The following is a 21697-nucleotide window of genomic DNA, read 5'->3' on the forward strand; positions in this document are numbered from 1 at the left end:
GGCTAGTTTTGCAGGGCTCCGGCTTGTCCTAAAACGGTTCCGGCTCTGACTCCTTGGGTGGAGCGGTTTCTTTGGTGTAGATAGAGTCGTTTTGAAAAGTGTTTGGTAAAACAGCTTCTCTTGTATTTTTGGAATAGATGTAAGAGGTCAAATGTCCTATATGCCATTGGATATATATTTTTTTAATTGATGAATTGAATGTTTAATACTCCCTCCATCCCAAATTATAAGTTGCTTTGACTTTTTTGGTACATCCACTTTGCTATGCATCTAGACATATTGTTATATCTATATACATAGCAACGTGAATGTATCAAAAAAGTCAAAGTGACTTATAATTTGGGATGGAGGGAGTATTAGTTTATAGTTTAAGTCCATTTGAATTAAAAAATAAATGAAGAGGGACTCTCTCTTTTTTTTCTTTTTTTCTTCACCTTTTCTTTTTTCTTTATTTTCCTTTTCCTATTTTTTTTTCTCCACGTCCTCCATCTGCCTCATCTCATTTTTCCCGTCTCCTCTCTTCCGCCGCCCTTCCGTCGCCACTCGGCCCTCGCGTCCCCCGGCACCGTGCCGCCTCGGCTGCCGCTATCCCCGTCGCCCAGCTCCCCATCGCCGTGCCGCCCAGCTTCCCGTCACCGCGCCGCCTCGGGTCGCCGTCGCCGCGCCATGGAACCACCTCCTGGAAGCACACCGCGGCCGACAGCACGGGGGAGGGGGGGGGGCGTCGGGCCAAGCTCCTCTGCCTGCGAGGCGAGGCGACGTGAGGAAAGAGGGGCGCGATGCGATAGATGGAGGCGGTGGCAATTTTGCTGTAAAATTGGCCAACTGGAGGGGCACTTTGGTAACACCAAGGCTAGGCGTGCGGGATGGAGCTGACGGAGCCAAAAAAAGAAAACTAGCTCCGCCTCGCGCATGTAAAAATGGCTCCGGCTCCTCCCGAGGAGCCCTTTCATTTTTTTCCCTTTAGCTCGGCTCCACCAAAAACAGCTCCAAAAGCCGTTTTTGGAGCTCTACCGAGCTCCTGGGAGTGGCTTCTGAATTCTGATACCATACTTGCACCATCAGCGGTGCTTTTCTTTTCTGGTTCTCTTTTGGAAGGGCGCCAAGAAACGAATAAAGTGCCGGCAAAGCTGATATGAGATCTCTGTGTTTCTTCGTTTAGTCCATTCTGTACATCACGTGCAACTCTGGAAGCAAATGCGGTTCGTTTATACTTCACTTCCGAGATCTGTAGCAGGGTACTGCTTGAATTTCAGATAAAAGCTCGGGGCTGCACTTTTGAGGTTAGAAGATGAATACTGTTTTCTTTACTCGATGCAGCACATCAAATGAAGTGAAGCTCCGAGTTGTTCCGCAGTTTCACTGAGGGGAAATAAAATATTGAAAACCAGAGCTCTCAGCCCTTGTTTACTTCACCCCCAACTCCCAACTTTGGCACTATGCAAAAAGAAGATTCCCCATCACATCAAACTTGCGGTACATGCATGGAGTACTAAATGTAGATGAAATTAAAAACTAATTGCACAGTTTTGTTGTACTTTGCGAGACAAATCTTTTAAGCCTAATTAGTCAATGTTTGGACAATAATTCACAAATACAAACGAAACGCTACAGTGTGCTACAGTACCAGCTGGCACCTCCCAATTTGGCCAACTAAACAAGGCCACTCGCAGGGTAACAACTCTGGAGTAAAGCCCATCATATGGCCCAATCAGCTTTCTCTTAAGCCCAGTAGGCCGGACCCACCTGTCGGGCTCCCACTCCCACAACCCATTTTCGATTTTCCGACAACTTCCCTCAAATTAAAGAAAAACAATTTCTCATCCTCCACTCCTCCCTCCATCTCGTCGCCGTCGCCGGCGGTTAAATCAGCCGCGGGCTACTTCACACATTCTCCTTTCCCACCGGTTTCCTGTCATCTACTGCTCCGGCATGCCTCGTCTCGTCGCGCCCGTCCATGCGATTCTCCGGTGCCTCTCCTTGCCCGTCTCCGGGCCTCTGCGATACACGATCTGCGTTCCGCCGCTCCGGTTCGCGTGCCCCCTCCTCGGGGCCACGATTCCTCACCTCCAGCGAGCTCTCCAGTCTCCTCTCGCCTACTCACTAGTCACTACCCATTGGCCGCCGCGACGCCGTCCGGGAGGTGCTCGGATCACTCGTCGCCGGCCAACCTCGGGCTCCTCCTTGTTTGATTGCGAGTTCGTGACGCGCTGATCCGCTGCGTGGCTGCCGCGGTCTCGTCCGCGGCGCTCGGGTGCGCCCCGGCAACGACTCCTACACGCAAGTGAGGTACACTCTCCTGTTCGGTCTAGACGGTCGCTCTGCTGATAGTTACTGCTACTCCACTCCTTTTCATGGTGCCACCTCGGCAACCGCAATCCGCACTTCCTTGGGGAACCTCATTCCAAACTTGTATGTGTGGCAATGTGGTGGCGATGGATTGTGGAAGTTAGTCACCGTTGTGTCTTTTTGGATGGCAATGGCTTTATTCTCACTGGTTCCATGGGAACCGTTTGAAAGGTGCTTTGTGTTCTTTGGGGATTTGGTCGTGGGGCATGGCATGGCTTGTTTCCTTGGTGGGTCAGGAAAAATGGAAGTTTGTGTATGTGTGATTTTGCAATTTCAGGGTACATTGTAGCGCTGTACTGCATTGAGCTTTCTAACACAGTGAGCCTCCTCTGCAGGGACTACGGCCATTGCAAAAGTAAACAATACTCGTCCAAAGCTTGCTGAGTTTCTGAAAATTTTCAGAAAGCAAAAAAGAGTAGAGCTTCTGAATAATTGTTGGCTGCAAGAAATCAATTGGACGGGTCTGAGGTTCTGAGAATGACCAGAACCAGTTTTTTGGTATCACAGGCCCCAGCACCAGTAAACTTTGATTTAGACCTGCTGCAGTTGACTAAAGTGGCCATTTGTAAGCTGCAGCCCGTGTCAATCAACTATTGTCATAATTTTCCTTTTGCCATCAAAGTAGGATGCAACAGTGCAATGACTCGGTCAAAGAAGGGGCAATGGTGCAAAGTTGAAAAAAGGAGGGCAAAGTCACGTTGAGTAAATCAAGTTAGGTCAACCATGCAAATGCCCCTATGTGTAATGCAGGAACAAAATTCTTGTAAATTGTCAACTTTTTCTAGCAGTTTGTGATCCCTTGTAGCTGAAATAATAGACCAAATTCTAGGCGTGCTATGATTCTTCCAGAGTCCATTTAGTTTTGATCATCTTTTTTAACTTTTTGGGGAATGTTTTGACCATCTTCCTACATGCTGTCTACAAATTTGATCACCCAGTATTCTTTCTGGGAATTCTACTAGTTATGCTGTATGTAAGTGCTCATGTTATGTTGTTCTTTACTAGGTGTTTGCTTTCTCAGAGGAAAAGATTGCTATACCCTAATGCTGAACAAGGCACCTGCATGCACAACTCTACTCTGAATAAAGATGCGTAAAACTTGCCAGCCCTCTTGTGCCTAGATTTTGTTCCTTTGCTTCCGTGAGATTGGAGATGCTTAATATATTCTCGTATTGACATGAAAAGACAACCGTACATCCTGGTGGATCTGTTGCGGTAGTCCAAGAGGTATGCTCTTGATGCTAAACTTGCATTATTAGTATTACTTTGCTTTACTGTTCCGTAACAGTTCTTGCCCTCAGGATTCAGATGAAAGGTCCAATGAATGAATAAAGTGGTTATTCTGCTGAGAGCTCAGCACCTTTTAGCTCTTCCCATCCGTCCTCCAGTTGCATTGGTTATTATGTATGATTCAAGGAATCAACTACAACTTTTAACACCTTTCTTCTGAGGTGTGATGCTGTGGGAGTTTTCGATAAAACTTCTTGTATATGATAATGCAACACATGGTATTTTGATTGCTCCAATCTTTTGATATATCCAATATTTATGTTTAATACCCTCACTATTCTTTGTCATTTCATGTTTTAGGGGTGACAATGTGCTCTCATTTTATGCTATAAAATTTTAAGAAGAAACTTAGCATCTTCCAAAAAAAAAATGGGGCTCAATCTCATTTGTGTGCAATGCAATAAACTCCTTTGGCTTAATAGAGTATTTTTTTTCTCTAAAAAGATATGCAACTTTTCTGTTACTTCACTTATACTTTGTCTAGCTTTGTTAGTAATTTGTTAATTATAGGATATTTTACAATCAAGTTCCTGAAAATATTGGCCATTATAATTTTTAGGGGGTAAAATTTGATGCTACAGAACATATTCAGAAGAGATCATATCATAGCTTGAAAGCTAACTGCTGTCTACTCAGGTTTTGTTTACTTTCGCTTTTGCTTTTCTCTTTGTTTCCTTCTTTCCTCCTTTATCTATCTCATTTTGGTCTATTCTCTTCCTCAATTGGTTTCCTTTCTTGGTTCCCACTTTAAGCATCTTCTCTTTGCTTGATGAGAGAGGCAGGGAACCTAGTATATCTTAGAACGACAGAGTTATATATTTAATTTCACACCATTTCAGCATCGGTAACCTATGTTCATGGCATCATGGTAGGGCTTGGTACTGGAGCACCTAGCGTACAGGTGTATCATGAGAAATCTATTATCTTACCTGATGTCTCGAGAGTGCTTGCATGCCTCTATGAGAAGGATATCAAGTTTGAAACTCACACTGCCTCTTACAAGAGCCTACTCAGACTGCAGGTACTTGGAGTCTCCAATTCTAGTATTTTCTTTTGGTCAAGATGAAGTTGTTTTGAGATTTAAGCAGTTAATCATGTTATTGCATTTTCTTCCCCTGCACTCTGCAGGCATCGTCACATGCTCCAGTTCCATTCTATGATGGGCCTACATTTCTAGAAGGTAATACTTCATTACCATTTGATGTCGGACCTTCATTCCTTGAGCCTTATATTTTCAATTGCTGGATAATATTCAAGTTAAGCTTGATTCAAGGAGATAGGTTGTTTATTAGTTATCGCTAGAGCACTGTCAGAAATCTGGGATAAAATTTCAACCAATCTCTTAACTTCCTGGCATTTGTTATTCTTGAGCTGTCTTGTTCACCAAAAAGGATAGGATTTTTTCACCATATCATATATCCTTTCATTCGGTATGGTATGCGATGAATCTAGCTAGTATTCCTGCTTGTTCAAAGTGGGTGCCAACCAGTTTTCTGAAATCATGCATGTTAGCAGCAAATTGACCAGCCCACTAAGCACTGGAGTAACTGACATTTGGTGATTTATGTCTATAAAAGCTTTACTAAAATAATTTTGTGGCAAACTGGATCTGTGCAAGCTTTACTAAGTGTTCCTTTGCGGTGAACACTGGCCAGTAAGGAGTCATCAGTATATTTTCACTTAATGTGTAACAGATGGTTGCAAATCCGAGAATGCATCAGAATTCAAATTTGTGTATGATCTTGACAATACATTCATATAAGCTATAGATAATGATACACAGCTCTCCTGCATGTTTGAGAAAAAAAATCATATAAAGTATAGATAACATAGCTGTCATACTTTTCTTTCTCTAAACATTTCAATTGGAATTTAAATTTCAACTTCTCATTATTGAAATCTCTTTTTTTTAAGTCTTCATGGTACACTCTTTGAGTGACACTGTGAGGTTACATTGAAGATTGAACTTTTCTTGTGTTACTGAAGATGAGTCTTTATCAACAGGATGAATGATGGCTCACTTAAAACTGATTGTTCTGCCTTCTATTTTCAGAATCCAGAGGAATCTGCCGCTACATAGCAGAAAAATATGAACATCAAGGAGATGCATTCCTCCTTGGGAAGGATGCCTTGGAGAGGGCTTCAGTTGAGCAATGGCTCCACAATGAGGAGCATGCTTTCAACCCTCCGAGCCGGGCCTTGTACTGCCATTTGGCCTTTCCCCCGGATGAAGACGACGGCGATGATATTGACATGCATACAAGAAAGATAGAAGAAGTTCTGGAAGTTTACGAGCAAAGGCTCAGTGACAGCAGATTCCTTGCTGGAAACAAGTTCACCCTTGCTGATCTTGTTCACTTGCCAAACTCTCACTACATCACCGCATCTGACAAGTTTGCCTACCTGTATGACTCGAGGAAAAATGTGAGCAGGTGGTGGGAGGAGATTTCTACTCGGAAGTCTTGGCAGCAAGTATTGTGGGATATGAAGAGGGTGGAGGAGCAGAACAAACAAGAGGAACTGAAGAAGCAGCAACAGCAGCAGCAGAAAGAGCATCCTAGAACCTCTGGCCACCCAATTCGGATATACTCTAGACAGCAGATCGGCACAGAACCTCTTGCAATATTGGTTCCTCCTGCTGATACTGTGTCATCATCTTCCATAGTTCCTCCCCTTCCTATTGATACTTTCCACAATGAAGCACTGGTTTCTTCTAGCCAAAGCACTCCTACCGCTGATAAAACTTCAGCTGTCCTAAGCAAGGAAACTACTGTCTTTAATGCCCCTGATGAAACACTACCAACCTCAGTTCAAAGTACTCCTACCACTTCTATGAAACAACCTATTACTGCCCAAAGCATTAAAGATGATGCCTCCCATACCACTGCCAAGAAGCCTCCAGTAGCTGATGCTGCCAAGTCCAGTACTAAAGATGCCTCAATCCCTGAACCCACTGTAAAAGATCTCCATTCTAGACACAAGCCAAGTTCATCTAAGGTTGTTTCTAATAACCTTGATGTGTTTGACTACTACCCAAGCCATACTGATGAAGAAACACCATATATCAAACCTACTCCACGAAGAACTTCAGGAACATCGGATGCATTCTCTGGGTCCAGCATTGGCACTGGTCATACTAAAACCAGTTCAATATCAGCCAAAGAAGAGCCTGACCAACCCAGTGTATCTGATTTCTACAGGAGTGACAGTGGAGCCACTGGTATTGACTCTCAGTACAAAGAATCAATTCCATATTCTGGTCGTACTCCGCCAAAATTTGAACCTGCAGATACTTCTGCTAGCAAGCCCCATACAACTGATGTCCGTCGTAGGTTGCAGGCTGAGCAGTGGCATACTGCTACAACTGGATTAAATGACCTAAAGCAAGATGCTGATCATCTAATGTCTACTCAACAAGGAAAACCAAGCAAAGATTTGAAGCAGTACCCATCACAAGATTCAGAACAAGCAACCTCACATCCTGTTCCTGAAGAGCCAATGAGCATCGAACTGGTTCAAAGGCGAGAAAATATAACTCTAAGACCCTACACTGACCAGAGAAGTCGAGGAATTGTTGAGGATAAAGCATCTTCTGATCAGAGAAGTGCATTACTGCTCCCTTCTACACAAGAACATGATGCAACTCCATCAAGGCTAGAAGCAGCTAAAGATGCTCGAGGCAGAATTCCATCCCAAGCTGGGTATCCAGGTGGTCAAGATACCAACAAGCAACCTAGAGGCCCTGCTTCTGTACCAAGGCAAAGGGCAGCTCAAGATGCTAGAGGCACGTTTGGTGAATCGAAGGCTGCAGATTCCACCATATCCAGTGAGAGTTTTCCAAATGCTACTCAATCTTCTCTCCCAAGGCAAGATTTAGATGGTGCTCGCCACACTACTGCACCATTTCAAAAGAGATATTCTGGAATGGAAGATACCTCCAAGCAAGCTAAAGACAAAATTTCTACTCCATGGCAAATGGTTGACAAAGACTCTGAAGATACCACTCAAGACACAAAAATTTCTGACTCTTCATTATCCCAAGTGCAACCTTCATATTTTCAGAGAGCTGATGCTCCTTCATGGAAGCAAGAAATAACTGAAGATCGTCATAGTGCAACTTCAGCAATCCAAGAAAAACATGCTAATGTTGAAGATACCACTGGAATATCTAGGGACGTTGATTTTAAGCTAGATCAAACTATTGGTCAAGATGATCAAGACACCTTCAAAGAAACAAAGTCTGGTGGCCCCTCATTGCTTAGGGATGAACAATCAGACACTTGGCAAGCTGCTTCTACTTTACCAGAGCAAGAATTAAACCAAGATGGTCGCAGTGTGGCTCCACCATCCCAAAGAAGATATCCAAGTTTGACTCGTCCATCAAAAACAAGATATCAAAGTGCTAAGGATGCCAGCAAGCAACCAAGAGGGACTGCTCCAACACCTAGGAAGAAAGCAGCCCAAGATGATAATGGAACCTCTGAAGAATCAAATACTGCTGATGAAGTAGCATCAACCAAGCAGCCGTTAAATGCCTGGAGAGCACCCATTTCTCCACAAATACAAGAGGTCAAAAATTCTTCTAGGACAAATACATCATTACCAAAGAGATATCTTGATGATGATGAAGACCTGCAAGTTGCCGACACTGCTTCTGCATCACGGCAAATTGCACCTGATGGTGATAATGATATATTTGATGAAACAAAACTTGTTGACTCTACAACAACAAGTGCAAAACCTTTGTACACACAGCAAGGTGCTCCTCTTCCAAGGCAAGCAGAAGTTGAAGATGCTCCGGGCAAAGGCAGACAAAGTAGAGTAACCATTCCTGAACCACAGAAAGTTGTGGCAAGAGATGCTCGAGACACACATGGAGAAAGGAAGACTGCTACACCTGAGCATAAAACTCGTTTTGACTTTGGTGCAGAAAATCCATACAGAAAAGATACTATCGATGACCAGAAATTAGTGCCACCTCTGTTGAGCAAAGAACCAACCTCCCAGGTCCAACCTACCTCTGAATCGTTACAAGAGGCAGCTTCCCGTGGAGGTTCGTCTACCAAACCATCCATCATTGAACAATGGCAGCGTGCATCTGTGCCCTTAAATGATGTAACTTCTAGTTCTGGTGATGATAAGATTGGCATGGCTACCATTGATCAGAAGCTAACACCAGTGAGTCAACAAGCAACTCCCAGTGTCGAGGGCGTCAATCAGATGGCCAAAGAATCTGGTGAGCAAAGGGTGGAACAGCATGTACCAACAGAAGCAGAAACATCTGGTGTTCAAAGTGCTTCAACATCATTCCCAGGAGCTTCCACAGCTCATCATGCCACTACTAATGATAAGTTTGCTAAGCAGTCGATTATTGATGAAAGAGTTGGAGAACCAACAAAAATGCAAGCATCAGCTCCAGATTTTGCTCCAGCACATACCAAGAGAGCAACTCCTGATGGTCATGAAATTGGTGATCCAGAGCTTGTCAGCACACCTGATGGACAAATATCAGAAGCTGCAAAAACTAGACATGATCAAGCCATACTCCAGGAAGATGTTCGTGATGCCAATTTGCGAACCCATAATGTGGCTAAAGATACCTTCAAAGAAACAAAGGTTGCTGACTCTACACCATCTAGTGCAAAACCTTTGTACACCCAACGACCTGCTCCTACTCCAAGGCACGCAGAACTGGAAGATACCAGGGACGAAGGGATAAAACGTAGAGAAACTGTTCCTGACCGACAAAAAATGGTGGAAAGAAGGGCAGGTACAGGTGGAAAGCAACTTCCAGATCGTCTGAAAGCAATTCCTCCATCAAGACAGGCAACAACTGAAGATGCTCTTGGTGCAGCTGGTGATTCAATACAGTCTCCAGATATTCTTGATACTTCCCAGAAATCTAGGGGCAACTATGAAGAAGCTAAAGGCCGTGGCTTAACGTTATCGGAAGAAAAATCTTTGGGTGCTCAAGATGCTCAGCGCACCACTGGAGAATCTACAACACCAACTGCTGGCCAAAGGAAGGACGTTTCAATAAAACCTCAACCAGATGTTCAAGATGGTCTCAAAGAATCCAAATTATCAGTTGCTGATTGGAATGGTTTGGGTTCATTATCATCAGAGGGAAAAGATGCAGTAAGAACTGAAACCACCATTACTGGAGAAAAGCCATTCTCAACGGAGCGGCGTAGGGAGACAAGCAAGAAGAGTGAATCCACAACACCCAAGGCACGTCCTGCTGATTCTCAGGGCTCTGTTAAGGAGCAGACATCCTCTATTTACCAGAAGAAGCCTCTGGTGGCACAAGACAGTCAGGAGCAAGCTCAAACCATCCCAGTTGGTGAGAAAGCAGGTGGTTCTACACCGAAGCATCAACAAGCTTCTGATGCTCCAAATACTCTTGATGAGAAATTAAATGCTTCAGAACCAGCAAGAGCAAAAACTCATGATGACTTCAGTGCAGAAGAGCCATATGGAGATGTCAGTACCGATGACCAGAAAGTGGCACCACCTCTTTTGAGCGGAGAACTAACTTCCCAAGTCCAACCTCCCCCCGAACCATCACATGATGCAGCTCTCCATCACATTGATCAATGGCAACATGCATCTGTGCCACTACATGGTCAGAAGCCAACACCAATGAAACAGCAAGAATCTGGTGAGGAAAGAGTGGAACCACCTGTACCAATAGAAGCAGAAAAATCTGGTGTGCAACGTGCTTCACCACCATTTCCAGGAGCATCCGTGGATGATCATGCCACTATTGGTGATAAGTTTGCCAAGCAGTCGATTATTGATGAAAGAGTTGGGAAACCAATACAAATGCAAACATCAAGTCCAGATGCTCATCCTGCTTCGGAACCTACTAAGAGAGCAACTCGTGAAGGTCATGAAATTGGTGATTTAGAGCTTGTAAGCACACCTGATGGCCAAATATCAGAAGCAACAAAAGCAAGAGATGATCCAGCCACAGTCCATGAAGATGTTCATGACGTCAATTTGTCAACTCATGATGTGGGTAAAGATACCTTCAAGGAAACTAAGGTTGCTGAATCTACACCATCTAGTGCCAAACCTACGTATACTCAGCAACCTGCTATTACTCCATCAAGGCAAATACATGTTGGAGAAGCTAGGGACAAAAGCATGCAAAGTAGAGAAACTATTCCTGAACAACAAAAAATGGTGGATAGAAAGACAGGGATATCTGGAGAGCAATCATCAGATCGTCAGAAAGCAATTCGTCCACCAAGACAGGTAGCAGCAGCTGAGGATGCTCCAACCGGTGACACAATACAGTCTCCATACATTCCTGACAGTTCCAATGAATCTAGAGGCACCTTTGAAGAAGCTATAGGTCCTGGCTCTACATTACCCAAAGCACAAGCTTTGGATGCTCAAGATTCTCAGCTCACCAGAGGAGAATCTACAATGCCAACTGTTGACCAAAGGAAGGACTGGAAAGATGCAAACAATGATGAAGAAAAGTCATTCTCAACAGAGCGCCTTAGGGAAATGTTCCAGGAAAGCGAATCCTCAACACCCAAGACACAGCCTACCGATTCTCAGGGCTATAGTATGGTGGACAAAATGTCCCCAGTTTACCAGAAGGGGCCTCTACCTGCACAAGAGAGCCAAGAGGAAGCTCAAATCATCCAAGCTGGTGAGAAAGTAGATAGTTCTACCCCAGAGCATCAAGAATCTTCTGGTGCTCCATACACTTATGATGAGAAATTAAGTGCTTCTGCACCAGCCAGAGCAGATATTCGTGATGATCACAGTGCAGAAGAGCCATATAAAAAACACACCGCCGATGATCAGAAAGTGGCTTCACCTCTATCAAGCAAAGAACCATCATCCCAAGTACAACCTCTCTCTGAACCATTACAAAGAGCAGACCCTGATGGAGATTTGCCTAGTAAATCATTCACCATTGATCAATGGCAACGCACATCTGCTCCATTACATGGTGTAAATACTGATTCTGGCGATGCTGAGGTGGCCATGTCTTCTAACAATGATCAAAAGTCAACTCTCAGTTCACCTGTACCAATCGGAGCAGGACTATCTGATGTTGGACGTACCGCGCCATCACTTCCAGAAGCTGCCAGAGCTGATGATGCCACCGTCGATGATAAGTTTGCCAAGCAGTCCAATATTGATGAAAGAGTGGGATCACCAAAACAAATGCAACAACCAATTAAAGCTGTTCATCCTGCTTCAGCATCTACTAAGAGAACAACTCCTGATGCTGATGAAGCTGATGATTTAAAGCTTGTCAGGACACCTGAGCGCCGTAGATTAGAGGCTGCAAAAGCTACACAAGATCCAGCCAAAATCCATGAAGATGTTCATGATGCCAGCTTGTCAACTCATGATGTGGCTATTGATGAAAAGACAGCAACATATCATGCTAGTGGTGATGAGCCCATCACAGGATATGTACATGATCGACAGGCACGGCCACCTGCATCAACTCAAGCACAGCCAACTGTTGAGACTCCACATGACCCTGATTCATCCCAATATGTACATACTGGTGACTCGCGAAAAATTGAATCGGGAAAACCAATCATAACTGATCAAGAAGCAACAGCACCTATACCTGGCTCAACATCAATGGATCCCCAACGTGCTGGCACCTTGCCAGCTGAAGTGGCCCATTCTGGACAGAGATCCACTCTGTCAGGTAACTGATTATCTTTAAGTGTTGCAGAAAAAATTAATTTGCAACAACAACAACAACATAGCCTTTCAGTCCCAAGCAAGTTGGGGTAGGCTAGAGTTGAAACCCAACAAGAGCCACAAATCAGAAAGAATTAATTTGCATCATGAAAAATTCCTCAAGACTAACAGTTTGCTTTATGCATTTTAGATAAAGGATCAGCTCGTGCTGCACAACCTTTTTCCCCTGTTGAACCAATAAAGGCAGACAATAATGTTTCTGCAGATGATTATACTAATGCACCGCAAATGATTTTTCGGCAACAAGCCAGACCATCTGAACCGAGTACAATAGGAATTCCAGCCTCAGATACCCAGGGTGTTATACGGAAAATCCAGGTAGTAACTCCTGATGACCGCCCCACAGATGATTCAGATGCTCCACAAGGTACTGAACCAGGTGTGGCAATCCCTTCTGAACAGAAATTCACTCTACCATGTTACTAATTTCTCATTGGTAGGGACTGTTGGTACTCCTTGCGGAATTATTTAGATGATCCATGACTTCCGAAACATTGCATTTATTATTTAGTATGCATTTTTTTTTTTGGTTTAGTGTCACATTGTGGACAAATGTATAGTTCTGCTGCTAATAAGTTTATCCATAACATGACAGGTCAAGATTCTGCTCAATCTGTACAACCCCTTTTCTCTACTGAGCCAACAGAAGACAATACTGTTGTTACCCCACCTGATCAAACCAAGGACATGGAGACAATAACTCATCAACAAGCCATAACACCTGCTCCAGAAACAGCTAAAACTACATTCCCAGGAGCAAATCAAGAAGCGATGGCGCCTATAGCTGGCCCAACATCAATGGATCCCCAACTTGCTGGCACCTTACCAGCTGAAGTAGCCCATTCTGACCAGAAACCCACTCCATCAGGTAACTGATTCATATTTAAGTATTTTCTAAAACAATAATTGCTAGCGGACCTAGAGAAGATTTGCATCATGAAACATTCCTCAAAACTAACATTTTGCTTCATGCATTTTAGATAAAGGATCAGCTCGTGCTGCACTGCCTTTTTCCCCTGTTGAACCAATAAAGGCAGACAGTAATGTTTCTGCAGCTGATTATACTAATGTACCACAAATGGTTTTTCGGCAACAAGCCAGGCCATCTGAATCGAGTACAATAGGAATTCCAGCCTCAGATACCCAGGGTGTTATACGGAAAATCCAGGAAGTAACTCCTGATGACCGCCCCACAGATGATTCAGGAAAACCATTTGTTCCAAGTGAAGAACAGGTTTCTTATGCATCACAAGCAATCCCTAGTCAAGAAGAAATGGCATCTCTACCAGGCGCTACAGTTTCTCCAACCTCAGATGCCCAAGTTGCCTCGTCAGAAGTTCAGGAAGTCAGTCCTGATGATCAACAGGCTGTCGAGTCAACTACTCCATTGTTTTCAAGTGGAAAGCAAGGTTCTCATGTCGAATCTGCTTTTCGACCAGGTGAAGTAGGTGCTGGTGAAAAGAAATTTGCCCCGTCAGGTAATTAGTTTCTCTTTTAACATGAGAAAAAGTATTGAGAAAATATAATCCTGCTATTGCTGACATTTCTTCCTCTATTTTAGATCAAGAGTTATCTCATTCTGCCGAACAGCCAACCTCCAGTAAACCAAGTAAAGAACAAACGGTTGTTCCCACTGCTGAACAAATCAAGGAACAGCCAACTATCATTGATCAACAAAACACACCATACACAAGAGAGCCTCGGACATCAGAAGATGCGCTTAATACTACACCTACCCATGGCAATGTTCACCCTGCTGGTAGCACTGAACCAGACAGAAGACCTTTATCAGTTCAAGGGGAAGAACCGAAATTTGCAACTCAAGCTCCACCACCTCATGTGGCCAACGACTCCCTAGACCCTGAAGATATAACTACTGACCAAGCGATGGCACCTATAATGAGCCCATCTGTACCTTCAGTTGCGCCCCTAGGTACCCTACCAGGTGAGGAAATCTCTAATTAGCAAAAATTAAGTCCATGTATGCAATAAGTTTTTCATTGGCATGTACAATTTATTTGCCTTGCCGGCCATTTTAAAAAACTCAGGAGTTTCTATTATATAGTTAAAACAGTTTACTTTACAATTCTTTCATATATATAGGTATTCTTTAGCATTCAAGTTGTGGGCAAAATCATTTGCGAAATCACGTTAAACTCTATATAGTCAATCTTATAAGAGACTCACTGTCCAGAATCCTAAGTGGTGATACCCTTCTCATGGAACGATCTGGACCCAGACCATCTGAGCAATAGAGCTTAAGTTTTTCAAATTGAAACCAATAGTGAAATCACTGTCTTCAAATTACAGGTACAAATTCAGTCCAACCACCACGGCAAGCTTCTATGCCATCTACAGTGGACTTAGAATCTGTTCCAGAAACCCAGCATGGTATCCCAGAAGGCGAAGCTACCCCAGCTGAACAGAAATTTGCTATATCTGGTAACACTGTCATTGTTTCTCTTTAGAATTAACTAAAGTTCACCTTCTTCCTGGCCAAGAGAAATAGTTCTGACCATATTCTGAGTTCAATTTCCTTTATTTCAGATAAAGAGCCGGCACATACTTCAGAGCCGCCTTCCTCCGCAGAATTAAGGAAAGAAGAGGCAAATGCTGCTGCAGGTGATCAACCAAATGTACCACAAGGTCCAGAAACAACCAGTCGACATCAAGTCAAGTCACCATCACCAGATGCAAGAGAAGCTTTACCGAAAGATCAGCAACCCTCTCATGCTGTGCTTCCTGAACAAACCACTTATGCTGTACTTCCTTCTGACTTATATGACAGACCTACTCCTGAAGTGGACAGTAGTGTTGTTGATAAGGAGACAACACTTTTATCAAGCCAAGCACAAACTTCAGCTGCTGAGCCTGACTTAACACCGATCAGTGGTGATGTTTCGCCCACAAGTTCTCTACAGAATCAAGACGCACAACCTCCTGTAACAACTCAAGCACCTACTACCCAATCTCTACAAGGTTCTGCACCCACTCAGGATGATTCCTTCAGAAAATTTGACCCACCAAGACAGGCCTCAACCGATCAAGTCATGGAACCAGTGACAAGCTCAGCAGCACCTTCAGATGCTCCACAAGGTACTGAACCAGGTCTGGCAATCCCTTATGTACAGGAATTCACTCCATCATGTTACTAATTTCTCATTGGTAGGGACTCTTGTTACTCCTTGCGGAATTATTTAGATGATCCATGACTTCCGAAACATTGCATTTATTATTTAGTATGCATTTTTTTTGGTTAGTGTCACATTGTGGACAAATGCATAGTTCTGCTGCTACTAAGGTTATCCATAACATGACAGGTCAAGATTCTGCTCAATCTGTACAACCCCCTTTCTCTACTGAGCCAACAGAAGACAATACTGTTGTTACCCCACCTGATCAAACCAAGGACATGGAGACAATAACTCATCCACAAGCCATAACACCTGCTCCAGAAACAGCTAAAACTATATTCCCAGGAGCAAATCAAGAAGCGATGGCGCCTATAGCTGGCCCAACATCAATGGATCCCCAACTTGCTGGCACCTTAGCGGCTGAAGTAGCCCATTCTGACCAGAAACCCACTCCATCAGGTAACTGATTCATATTTAAGTATTTTCTAAAACAAGAATTGCTAGCGGACCTAGAGAAGATTTGCATCCTGAAACATTCCTCAAAACTAACATTTTGCTTCATGCATTTTAGATAAAGGATCAGCTCGTGCTGCACAACCTGTTTCCCCTGTTGAACAAAAAAAGGCAGACAGTAATGTTTCTTCAGCTGATTATTCTAATGCGCCGCAAATGGTTTTTCGGCAACAAGCCAGGCCATCTGCACCGAGCACAATAGGAATTCCAGCCTCAGATACCCAGGGTGTTATAGGGAAAATCCAGGAGGTAACTCCTGATAATCGCCGCACCGGTGATTCAGGAAAACCATTCGTTCCAAGTAAAGAACAGGTTTCACATGCATCACAAGCAATCCCTGGTCAAGAAGAAATGGCATCTCTACCAGGCGCCATAGTTTCTCCAACCTCAGATGCCCAAGTTGCCTCGTCAGAAGTTCAGGAAGTCAGTCCTGATGATCAACAGGCTGCTTTTGGACCAGGTGAAGTAGGTGCTGCTGAAAAGAAATTTGCCCCATCAGGTAATTAGTTTCTCTTTTAACATGAGAAAAAAATTGTCGATTGTATTCTGCAGAAAAAATATACCCTGCTACGGCTGACATTTCTTCCTACATTTTAGACCAAGAGTTACCTCATTCTGCTGAACAGCCTATCTCCGGTAAACCAATGAAAGAACAAATGGGTATTCCCACTGCTGAACAAATCAAGGAACAGCCAACTATGATTGATCAACAAAACACACCATACACAAGGGAGCCTCGGACATCAGAAGATGTGCTTGATACTACACCTTCCCATGGTGATGTCCACCCTACTAGCATTGAACCAGACAGAAGACCTTTATCAGTTCAAGGGGAAGAACCAAAATCTGCAACTGAAGCACATCCACCTCGTGTGGCTAAAGACTCCCTAGACACTGAAGCTATATCTACTAATGCCTCTGTTCAGTCCTTGAAACCATCGACAACTCTGGATGCTCGTGGTGCTACTCATGGTGAGTTAGCGGCTGCTGAACAGAAGTCTTCCCCGTCAGGTAACTCCGTAACTATATAGCCATATAATGCACTATCCACATGCCTAGACCTACAAAACTGACCATCAAAATCAAATATTCAGGTCAAGATTCTGCATATCCTGCAAAGCCTCCTTCCTCTGCTGAGCCAAGGAGCAAAGAGGTTGGAGATTTAGCTCCTTCCGCACACCTAAATTCCACCACTGAAGCAAGAAATGGAGATGCTATTGTTTCTGCACCTGATCAAGCCAAGGACTCCCAAACAATTCCTGGGCAACAAGTCAGATTACCTGCACCATCCTCTTATACACAACATCCTTCAGGGAAACGTCAGGAAGATGAACCTGCTGACAAGTTGGGTGAGGCGAAGTCTTCCAAACCACCCTCTGTATCAGTGCTGGACACACAGCATGTTGCTGCACCAGATCAAGTAGCAGTTGATGAAGAAAAGGTTTCTCTGTCAGGTAATGAGTTTTTTCAACAGTATGGAGTATTTACTAACGGTGCACATTCTAATAGACTGTAGTTAATTTGCAATAGCCAACAGGAACGCGTTAGTACCAACTATTCATTCTGCCACTAATGAGGTGGTTTCTGGCATTTCAGGCCACTACCCAGCACCAGCTCCAGGTACACAATATGGTACAGAACTACATAATGCAGATGTTGATGGACAAAAGCTTTCTCCATCAGGTAATGAAGTTATTTCCAGTATGGACTGTGAACAAACAGTGCACGTTCTAGTAGCCGTACCCTTTAAACCGCCTTGCCATTAATAAGGTTTCTCTTACATTTCAGTTCAAGATTCTGTCCATTCTGTACAGCCATCTTTATCTACTGCACCAACAAAAGAAGACAGTGTTGCTGCTGCAACAGATCAAACCAGCACACTGGAAAAAATGATTGATCAAAATGACACGACACCTGCTCCAGACAAAGCAAAGACTCCGTTCTTGGGAACTCCTGATGCTTCAAGGGTAACTCAGAAAAGTACTGATGATGATCACATTGATGAGAAACTTCCTGGCCAGGGGCAAGTTTCTCCTTCTAGACATGTTTCTGAGTCACCTGAAGGGCACAGTGATGATGTTGATAAGGGAACAACACCTGGATCTAGCCGAGTAGAAACTTCAAACACTGAACCTGATTCAACAGAAATTGGCGGTGATGCTCGTCTTAGCAGCGGCGATGTGCCAGCATCAACTTCTTTTCCAGAAACACAGGATCTACAGGGCTCTGCATATGCCAAGAATGTACCCGCTGATTCATTAGGAAAATTCGAGTCATCAGGACACCTCTCAACTGATGAAGCCCTGGAACCTAGAATGAGCCCATCTGCACCTTCAGTTGCTCCCCTAGGTACCGTATCAGGTGAGGAAATCTCTAATAAGCAAAAAATAAGTACATGTATGTAATCAGTTTTTCATTGGTATGGACAATGTATTTGCCTTGCTGAACCATTTTAAATCACTCAGGACTTTCAATTATATAGGTAAAACAGTTTACTTTATAATTCTTCCATATGTATAGGTATTCTTTAGCATTCAAGTTGTGGGTAAAATCATTTGCCAATTCACATTAAACTATAGATAGTTAACGTGTAAGACTCACTGTTCTGACTCCTAAGTGGTGATACCTTTAGCTGAACAGAAATTTGCTATATCCAGTAATACTGTCGTTGTTTTCTCTTTAGAATTAACTAAAGTTCACCTTCTTCCTGGCCAAGAGAAATAGTTCTGACCATATTATGAGGTCAATTTCCTTAATTTCAGATAAAGAGCCAGCACATACTTCGGAGCTGCCTTCCTCTGCTGAACCAAGGAAAGAAGAGGCAAATGTTGCTGCAGGTGATCAACCAAATGTACGACGAGGTCCAGAAACAACTGGTCGACATCAAATCAAGGCACCATCACCAGATGCAAGAGAAGCTTTACGGAAAGATCAGCAAGCCTCCCGTGATGATGATCATACCAGCAATTTAGTGGACCCACTTGTTGTCACTGAAGAAAAAGCCTCTTATGCTGGACGTGCTTCCGAAGGACCTAGTTCTGAAGTGAGCAGTGCTGTAGATAAGATGATGACGCTTCCATCTAACCAAGCACAAACTTCAAGCACTGGGCCTGAATCAACACCAATAAGTGGTGATACCCGCCTTAGCAGTGATGTGCCAGCCACAAGTTATTTACAGAATAAAGAGGCAGACAGCCCTGCGGCCACTCAAGTGCCAACTCCTAGGGCTCCACTAGAATCTGCATCTACCCAGAATGTACTTTCAGATGCTCCACAAGGTACTGAACCAGGTAATGAAATCTCTGCCAACTAAAATTCTGCCCACGAATAAGTTGGACATTGATGCACCTTGTTGAATCGTTTTAGATCAGTCAAAGATTCCTATGATAGACCAAAAAAAAGAAAGAAATAACCAAAGAATCACCATCTTGCTGGCCTAGAAATAAAGGCTTACTCAAAAGAAATGTTTCTGCCACATGCCACATCTGAGGTCATTTCTGTCATTTCAGATCAAGTATCTCATGCTTCAGAACCACCTTTCTCCGCTGAACCAAGTAACGAAGCCTCTTATGCTGGTCGCGCTTCTGAATCGCGTGAAGGGAGTCCTGTTGTTGATGCAAAGACAACACTTCCATCTAGGCAAGTACAAACTGCAAGCACTGGATCTGATTCAACACCAATCAGTGGTGATGTGCCAGACAGTAGTCCTCTACAGAACCAAGGGGCACAACCTTCTGCTGCAACTCAAGCACCAACTGTTCAGGCTGAAGGTTCTGCATCCACGAAGAATGAACTTGCTGATTCTTTAGGAGATATTAAGTCACTGAGACAACTGCCAACTGATGAAGTTGTGGCACCTATGACAAGCTTTGCAGCACCTTCAGATTCTCCACAAGGCACTGAACCAGGTAAGGCAATGTTCACTCCACTATGAATCTCTCTTTTCTCATTGGTATGAATACAGTTCACCTTGCTGAACCACTTTAGATCAGTCATGACTTTATATGATAGGTAAAACAAGGTAGTTTCGATACCAATTTTTGGTTTGATATTAATCAAAATCGTTGATAAATGATTTTGCGAAATCAGATTAGATAATACATAGTGATAATGTAAAAAATTGTCAGTACAGACCCTACCTTCTCAAGTTAATCCACACCATCTCAGGCACAAAGCATTCATGTATAATTTTAGGCAAGTTTTTGATGTCCTAACAACTTATGATTCCACTGTCTTCAAATTGTAGGTACAAATTCAGTTCAGCCTTCAGAAGAAGCTTCATTTGATTTTTCAAGTGATGAGAAACCCACTAAGAGTCAAGGTGATCAAGCTAAAACCCTACCAAATGGCGATCTCCCAACCAGTCAAGTAGTTGGGCAATCTGAGAGTGCAGACTCCAAAGGAATGGACTCCCTAAAGAACGTAGAAGGGGCATCAACCGATGAAAATCCAAAGATGCTACAGCAAATTGAGCAATTCAACGCTCGGTCATATAAAGATAACAACAAAGAAGCTGATGGCACAGTAAGATCTTCAACATTTGAGGAACCCCAAAAACAATCTTCATGGCCTAAGGGAAGCATGGGATCAAGTGATGAACTGGGGAACCTACAACAAACTGACCAAGCTATTGTTCAGTCACTAGAGGGCAATGGCAACCAAGCTGAACAAACTAAAGCACATGACACTGAAACTGGTGGGCCAGAAGACATGAAAGCCCCAGAAAATACCAATCAGAAGAACAACAGAATGTCTCAAGTGGAAACTTCAAATCATTCAGGAAAAGAAGCCTCAGGAGTTCAGCGGTTAGGCGAGAGCACAAGAGATACTCCCAACTCAACCGAGGGTGCACCAGGTGATGTCCAAGCAATTGGTAAATCCAAGGAAAGCTCAAGGTCTTCTGAAGAATCCAAGGTGCAGCTACAGTCTGATGACAAGACCGGTGAAACTGAGGAACCAAGCTCAGAAACCGGGCAACCTAGAGAAGGGGACCGTCCAGCAAATAGCTACCAGAACAACAGTAGTCAATCTCAGGCAGAAGCTTCAGATAAATCTGCCGAACAATCTTATCCTGGTACCCAGAAAAAGGACAGGGACTCCAGCATACTGGATGACTCAGCCGATCCCAGCAGGCCTGGTGACATGGAAGATTAAGTTCCGGTAAACCGCTGTGCTATATATGGCTCCTCTACCAACACATTATGCTGGAATGCACTACTGAATAAAGGCCAAGCTAGAGCAAGTGTTTTGTGAATTTTTCATCTGTTTTAACATTTATCTTATTTTCTTTGCTTATCCTTTATGATCGAATAAGGTCAAATTCTGTGACCATCCTTGGGTTGATGTCAGTGTAACTCTACATGTATGCTCTTTTGTTGTGCCTGTCCAAGCACATTTTTACCCTGATTTTCTGAACAATGGCAATGCGACGATGTATTCTTTTCTGTCAGCATTTCTGTTTTCAACAGTCCAATAATCAGCCAGTGTATTCACAGTGGTTCTCTGCAATTGGTAGAACTTATGTACCTGTCAGCATTTTTTAGTATTATTTTACCATGCAGTGAAGCATAGTTGTCCATTGTAGCTACTAGGTCGTCAACACCTCAGTGCACATGGGGTCTGAATCTCCCCAGCTCTGTTCTGGTCCTTGAGTTGGTGGATCC

At 43.6% G+C, this 21697-nt stretch overlaps 1 protein-coding gene across 1 annotated transcript; it reads left to right on the forward strand.

The window, feature by feature from the left end:
• Positions 1–1840: 1840 nt before the first annotated feature.
• On the forward strand, positions 1841–21513 carry LOC101779431. Its single transcript, XM_012843976.2, has 21 exons — positions 1841–2289; positions 3355–3576; positions 3651–3857; positions 4512–4660; positions 4768–4819; positions 5693–12331; positions 12518–12766; positions 12983–13255; positions 13368–13865; positions 13949–14332; positions 14698–14829; positions 14935–15483; positions 15708–15980; positions 16093–16533; positions 16632–17045; positions 17129–17488; positions 17631–17717; positions 17823–18395; positions 18797–19324; positions 19544–19942; positions 20281–21513. The coding sequence occupies exons 3-21, from the start codon at positions 3806–3808 to the stop codon at positions 21186–21188; spliced, it is 12960 nt and encodes a 4319-aa protein (XP_012699430.2). The 5' UTR covers positions 1841–2289; positions 3355–3576; positions 3651–3805; the 3' UTR covers positions 21189–21513.
• The last annotated feature ends 184 nt before the right edge of the window (positions 21514–21697 follow it).

The sequence above is a fragment of the Setaria italica genome, chromosome II (genome assembly GCF_000263155.2).
Source record: "Setaria italica strain Yugu1 chromosome II, Setaria_italica_v2.0, whole genome shotgun sequence".
In the NCBI taxonomy this organism is placed as follows: domain Eukaryota; kingdom Viridiplantae; phylum Streptophyta; class Magnoliopsida; order Poales; family Poaceae; genus Setaria; species Setaria italica.

Bases quoted from the DNA above. Each gene is read 5' to 3' on its own strand.
- LOC101779431 (XM_012843976.2), top strand. From the start codon at position 3,806: ATGCTGTGGGAGTTTTCGATAAAACTTCTTGTATATGATAATGCAACA. The intron at 17,489-17,630 runs GTAATGAGTTTT...CTGGCATTTCAG, and splicing joins AGAAAAGGTTTCTCTGTCAG to GCCACTACCCAGCACCAGCT. The intron at 19,325-19,543 runs GTAATGAAATCT...CTGTCATTTCAG, and splicing joins TCCACAAGGTACTGAACCAG to ATCAAGTATCTCATGCTTCA.